This window comes from Malaclemys terrapin, chromosome 21 (genome assembly GCF_027887155.1).
Source record: "Malaclemys terrapin pileata isolate rMalTer1 chromosome 21, rMalTer1.hap1, whole genome shotgun sequence".
In the NCBI taxonomy this organism is placed as follows: domain Eukaryota; kingdom Metazoa; phylum Chordata; order Testudines; family Emydidae; genus Malaclemys; species Malaclemys terrapin.
Genome location: NC_071525.1, coordinates 19,595,584 through 19,601,918, shown reverse-complemented (window position 1 = coordinate 19,601,918; position 6,335 = coordinate 19,595,584). Strand labels below are relative to the sequence as shown.

General features: G+C 57.6%; 1 protein-coding gene across 1 annotated transcript; it reads left to right on the top strand.

The window, feature by feature from the left end:
* The first annotated feature begins 918 nt into the window (after positions 1-918).
* LOC128827417 (carcinoembryonic antigen-related cell adhesion molecule 16-like) lies at positions 919-2,880 on the top strand. Its single transcript, XM_054011270.1, has 4 exons — positions 919-1,204; positions 1,696-2,064; positions 2,231-2,341; positions 2,627-2,880. Exons 1-4 carry the CDS (start codon positions 1,135-1,137, stop codon positions 2,680-2,682), a joined length of 606 nt encoding a protein of 201 aa, XP_053867245.1. The 5' UTR covers positions 919-1,134; the 3' UTR covers positions 2,683-2,880.
* Positions 2,881-6,335: the final 3,455 nt, after the last annotated feature.

The window sequence follows — 6,335 nt, the reverse complement described above, 5'->3', positions numbered from 1 at the left end:
CATCCGTCCCCCTCCCCGTGGCCCGGTGGCTGCGTTTCCCCTTCCCCTGCGGTTGCCTGGCGCTGAACAGTCGAACTCCCCATCCCAGCCCGTGCCAGGTTCCTGTTCAGGGTCTGGCAGCATCTGCCACCCAACGGCCGCCTGACATTTCTCCTTTTTGCACAGCCGGGGCTTTCCCGCACACACTGTTCCTCCGTGGGGCCTGAACCCCTTGGGTTGCTCCCACGACAGCTTGTCCGGCTCTACATAATGTCCCCGCCAGCCTGCTGGGCCCCCTGTTAGTGCTGGTGGGGGGACAGCAGGGATGGGGCCGCTGGGGTCCCCCTCCCAGGCTCCGGCAGGGAGAGGTGGGGCCCATGTGAACGTGGCTGTCTGGAGTGGTCGTTGCTGGAAGACCATTTCCATTGCAGGCATTACAGGGCAGAGCCCCCCCTGGCCAGGTCAGAGCCAACGTCCTAATGGCTCTCAGGAGAGAAACGGGAAAGGGGGGGCAGTTCACCCCCAATTGAAGTGAGGGATTCAGAACCCCAAGGGAAGGAGATGGGGTCATAACCTGTGGGGGCAGTGACCCCCCCCAAAGGACGTGGGCAAGGGGAGAGATGGGGCCCGGATCCCCTCCTCTGAGGAGGGCAGAGATGGGGTCATGACCCCAAGAGGAGGGGGGACTGTGACCAGTGGGGGGAGGGGAAACGAGGTGATGACACCAGTGGGAGGAAGCGGGACTGTGCCCCACTGAGAAGGGGGGAGATGGGCCTGTGACCCCCAAGAGGCAGGGGGGAGAAGATGAGGTCTTGGCTCCCGGGAGCAGGGAAGGAGGGGGCCCAGGAAGGTGCACAGTGGGGTTATGATGCCCAGAGGGGAGGGGGCCATGACCCCATGGGGGGGCAGGGAGGTGGGGAGACAGGTTCATGCCCGGCAGCTCCTCCCCCGGGGACTCAACACCCCCAGCCTCAGCAGAGGAAGCAGAAGGGGAAGTGGGGACCTCATGGGGGGGCCTGTGCAATGGCTCCCCCCCCCGCTCGGCAGCCACAACCCCGCCCTGCTCCCCCTGGCCAACGTGGAATGAGGAACCCCCCCGAAAGCCCACACCATGCAGGCTGCGACTGGACGCCCGGAGCTGCTGGGTGACAGGACATGGGGACTCTCCCCACGAGCCGGAACCGACCCAGCCCATACAGCGCATGGCTGGTTCTAATCCTGGCAGGTGCGGGGTGGGTAGTGGGTTGGGAGTGAGGGGCACTGGCAGAGCTGGGGTGGGGGGGAGCCCAGGACTGGGCTAGCAGGGGGCTGTAGGTCGGGAGTGAGGGGCACTGGCAGAGCTGGGGTGGGAGGGGGCAGGGCTGGGCTAGCAGGGGGCTGCGGGTCGGGAGTGAGGGGCACTGGCAGAGCTGGGGTGGGGGGGAGCCCAGGGCTTGGCTAGCAGGGGGCTGTAGGTCGGGAGTGAGGGGCACTGGCAGAGCTGGGGTGGGGGGGAGCCTAGGGCTTGGCTAGCAGGGGGCTGTAGGTCGGGAGTGAGGGGCACTGGCAGAGCTGGGGTGGGGGGGTGCCCAGGGCTGGGCTAGCAGGGGGCTGCGGGTCGGGAGTGAGGGGCACTGGCAGAGCTGGGGTGGGGGGGAGCCCAGGGCTGGGCTAACGGGGGGTTGCAGGTCAGGAGTGAGGGGCACCAGTTAATAACACCCTCTTCCATCCCCCCAGCCTCCGCCCTGAGCTCCTCCCTCCAGCCGGCGCAAGCCCGGGACGGACTCACCATCAGGCGGGAACCGGCGACCCTTGACGTGGGCAGGGACATGACCCTGGTCGTGCTGGGCATCGACCAGACCCTCCTGGTCTGCAGCTGGTACCGAGGGGCAGAAGCCGGCATCGCCGCAAACTGGATCCTCAGCTACGCCCCGTCCGCCACCCCCCAGAAATTCTACGGCCCGGCCCACACGGGGCGGGAGACGGTGGGGCCCAGCTGTTCCCTGCACATCACAGGGCTCAGGGGCACCGACGCCGGCAGCTACACCCTGACTGTACAGGGTCCCGGGTACAACCAGGCCGTCTCCATGAGCGTCTCCTTCTCCGGTCAGTGCCACCCGCCTGCTGGCATGAGAGAGGCTGAGATGCAGCCACCTCTCGGGTGGGGAGTGGGGGCTGGTTATGCAGGGACCCCTCACCTGGCACCAAGATGCAGCAACCTCTGGGGTGGGGCGTGGGGGCTGGTTATTACAGGTTCCCTCTCTCTCCCCAGCCCGACCAGTCCCCTGGTTCCTGGCTGTCGTCGTGGGCGTGCCGTTGGCAGTTCTGGTGTGTGTGGCCCTGCTGGTGACTTTTATCGTGTGTAAGAGACGTCGCGGCTCAGGTACAGCCGGGAACTTCCCCATGAGGGCAGCCAGGACTCCTGGGGTCTAGCTCTGGGAGGGGAGTGAGGTCTAGTGGTTAGAGCAGGGGGAACTGGGGGCAAGGACTTCTCGGTTCTCTCCCCAGCTCTGGACGGGGCAATGGGGTCAAGTGGGTGAAAGCAGGGGGGGGCTGGGGACCAGGACTCCTCGGTTCTATCCCCAGCACTGGGAACAGAGGGGGTCTGGTGGGTTAGAGCGGACCTGGGAATCAGGACCCAAACCCAGCCTCTCTCACATCTCCCCAGGTACCAGCAACCTGATCGAACCCCCCGGGGAGAGAACAGGGATCGTTCCAAAGTAGAAGAACCTGCCCCTCGGGCAGGGCCAGCTGCAAGTGCCAGGAACTCAGCCTGCCTGAGATTTGCCGGTGCCCCTCACTCCCGACCCACAGCCCCTGGCTACCCCATCACCAGGCTCCCCACTCCCAGCCCTGCTGGTGCCCCTCACTCCCGACCCACAGCTGTTTCGGAGAGGCAGAAAAAGCCACTTTTTACAAACAATAAACGTCCAATGCAAATCTCTTTCGAGCTGTTCTAGGTTCATTGGGGTTCCCAACGGGAGGTCGGATGGTTTGGTCTTGCGGTGCTAACGTGCGGCTGGATTTCAGCGTCTTCCTCTGCCCCAGACACTGGGGGAATCATTCAGTGTCTTTGCATCCCAGTTCCCCACCTGTATGATGAGACTAATAATATAGGGATATCCTATCTCAGAGAGCTGGAAGAGACCTTGAAAGGTCATTGAGTTGAGTCCAGTCCCCTGCCATCACAGCAGGATCAAGTACCATCCCTGACAGATTATTTTTGCCCCAAATCCCTAACTGGCCCCCTTCAAGGATTGAATTTACAGCCTTGGATTTAACAGGCCAATGCTCAAACCACTGAGCTATCCTTCCCCCTCTAATAGCCTATCATTGGGTTGTGGGGAGGCTAAACATTAAATAAACGGGGTTCTCATGGAGCAGGGGCCTAGCGGCCATAAAAGAGCCACCGATCGAGCGAGTGAGGCCGTTCATTACAGGCCCCATCTTGCCCTGGGATCTGAATTTGACTCCTAGCGCTTCAGAATTCAAAGCGTGAGCAGTTCGCAGTGGCGTTAAAGGGCTGTATCGTGCTAGAAGCTGTGGCAGCGGGGTGTGGACCAGACGGTCATGGGAGACACCCCATGCACTAAATGGAATCCAAAGGTACCCCTGGGTTGGCTTTCTTAACCCCAAACTCATTGATAACCTAATAAAGTCCAGGTCAACCTTCTCCTGAGACCTAGCTGCTCCTAGAGTTCCTCTTTCCATGCTGCTCAGCCCGCACCCTGGGTCCTCTCTTACCTCCAATCCGCAGATTAGCAGCTTTAGTCAAAGGGTATTGTGGGTAAATACTAGGAGACTGTTACCCATGGGGCGCTACCTATGCGAGGGGGAGAATGGAGCAGGTGAGCCCATTGAGGGGCTGTCTGGGGTCAGTCAAAACTTTTTCCCTGCAACTAAAAGTGGCTTTTCAAGAGAAACCCAAATTTTAACCCAAAAACTGATGGCAGCAGAGAGGGGAAAGAAAGTCTTTGAAGAAGGAGGAACGTGATCTAGTGGACTAGAGCAGGGCAGGGGCGAAGGCGGGATACCAGGCTAGATGGGCCTGTTGGTCTGAGCTGGGTGATGCTAGGAAATTGCAGTGTCATGGACTGCCTCTGTGGATGTGGAATCAGCCCTGTGCTGTCAGGACTGTGTCTGGTATCTCCCAGCCCACAGGCAAAGGAGGGTCATTAAACTTGATGACTCCCCTTCATGACAGAGCCCCTTAGGACAAGGGGATGACTGAAGCCCAGAGTCCAATCAGGTCTATTACTGTCCCCTACAGCAGTGGTCTCCAAAGTGGGGTTCGCGCACCCCAGGGGATGCACAAGAGGATCCTTGGGGGTGCGCGACAGGAGGGGTGCTTTTTTTTTTTTTTGCTTCGTCAGTTCGGGCAGGAGTCCGAGCGGCTTTTTTGGGGGGTTTTTTGGTAGAGCCGGAGCAGCAGGGGTGCGTGCTCAAAATTTTTTTACTGATAGGGGTGCACGAACAAAAACGTTTGGAGACCACTGCTCTACGGCATCAATCGAGAGCCAGCCAGGGGTCATTTCTTACCACCATACTGCTACCACTAAGTCATCACATCAGTAGCATAAAGGACCCTTAACCAGTCAACCCTACCTGTAGTCCTCTCCTCAAACCATGAAAACAACCTCCTTCCTCTCCTGTGGTGGGATGGATATGCCACTAGCCAAGGATGCAAGACTGACTTTCTGCTTAGGGTGACCCAGGGCATAGTCTCCGCAGGTTTCTTGCCCTTTGGTCCCACACTCAGGACAACGACATTTCAGTGCCTCCACACTGTCTCTTGACATTCTCCCCTCTCCTCCCCCCCACTTTAATTTTTGCCCCGTGACTCTTTCTGGTGTTTGTGGGTTTCTGGCTCAGGACAGCTGCAGCATCCGTAAGGGAAAATATCACCCAGAAATGACCCCTCCAAAGAGCCACGTTCACCATGGGACCCTCCTCTCCCTACCTGGGGGACCCAACTCCTCTATCTCCCCGCCACCCCATCGGCATTAACGGACGAGGACTCGGGGTGGGGGACAGCAGCCTTCGCTCTGCTGAGGCTGTTCCTCCTGGCAGGGACGATGGGATGAATGGGGAACATTCTGGAGAAGGAGCCGGGTAAGCTGTTGTGAGTGGGTGCATGGGAGCATCCCAAGGGGTTCAGGCCCCACGGAGGAATAGTTTGCGTGGAGGAGGGAGTTAGGAGTGGGGATTTCATTGCGAGGAATTCTGCCCCATTAGAACAGCCCCAGCTGTGCAAAAAGGAGAAACATCCGGCCACCGTTGGGTTGGAGGATGGTGGCTGGGAACAGCTGTATTTGTCTGGAGAACAGAGATCCAGGCCACGGTGGGGGCATTAGATGGTTTCCCGGCAGAAGGGGAAGCAACTGGAATGAGGGCAGGGTGTGGGGTGAAAAGGGCAAGGGACTGGAACTTGGGGAGGCACAAGAGGGATTGGCGATGAGGGATTGTCAGGCTATTAACTCAGGGGAACGTGTTGGGAAAACAAAACTGGGACCCACAGCCTTTGGAAAACCACCAGGAATGTAATCCAGGGCTGGGAGCCGCTGTTAGCGGACACAGCGGCTTTAAAGCAACAGGAGTCATCTTTGGCATCACAATATTTGCTGGAAAAACCAAATGGTCCGTGGGAGCATTGTGTGCGGCCCATGAGAAGCAGGTCGCCTCCAACGGTTGGATTAGGAGAAGGTTTACTGGAGAGACTCGAAGGCAGAGAGGAAGATGTGGCCAGCACTAAAATTGCCGGATTCTGACTGTTTGAGTGGGGCTGGAGGAAGAATTGAGAAATTTCAGCAGGGAGTTAAATAAAATACAGATGGTGGTGTCGTAACAGGGAACACGGGTTTCATTAGCAGCTTATCCTCACTAGGACTGAGAAGCCCCTGAAGGGTTAAAATCCATGTGCATTTTATTTAACAACCTGGTATATGGATTGGGACAGCTCTTTTCCAGACCCAAAGTCCAGAGTATGGTCAAGAGACCAGAGGCCTAGCAAATAGTGATTCGCTAAGAGAAAAGCAGAATAAACAAGATAACATTGCCTTTGCTAAGCTATGCTTGGTCAGTAGAAATGCCAGATGTTGAAGCAATAATTTCATCCAATGTTTCAAATTGAACAAAGGATCCCTGTTCCTATTGTGTTAGTCTCTTCTGTAGGGAAATGTTCTTCCCACAGATCCAACCTTGAGTTTATGAAAAGTTGGCATATGTCAGTATAAAATATGTCATCCTTCCACCTCCCTTCCCAGGGACCAATGCCCTGCCTTAAGACATAAAGGAGATAATCTTTATTGTCAGATACTTTCACTGTTTCTTTGCTTTAACCCCTAGGAATGTTCCTGTTGGACAATCAAAGGAGTTGC

Bases quoted from the DNA above. Each gene is read 5' to 3' on its own strand.
- LOC128827417 (XM_054011270.1), top strand. From the start codon at position 1,135: ATGGGGACTCTCCCCACGAGCCGGAACCGACCCAGCCCATACAGCGCA. The intron at 2,065-2,230 runs GTCAGTGCCACC...CTCTCTCCCCAG, and splicing joins CATGAGCGTCTCCTTCTCCG to CCCGACCAGTCCCCTGGTTC. The intron at 2,342-2,626 runs GTACAGCCGGGA...ACATCTCCCCAG, and splicing joins TAAGAGACGTCGCGGCTCAG to GTACCAGCAACCTGATCGAA.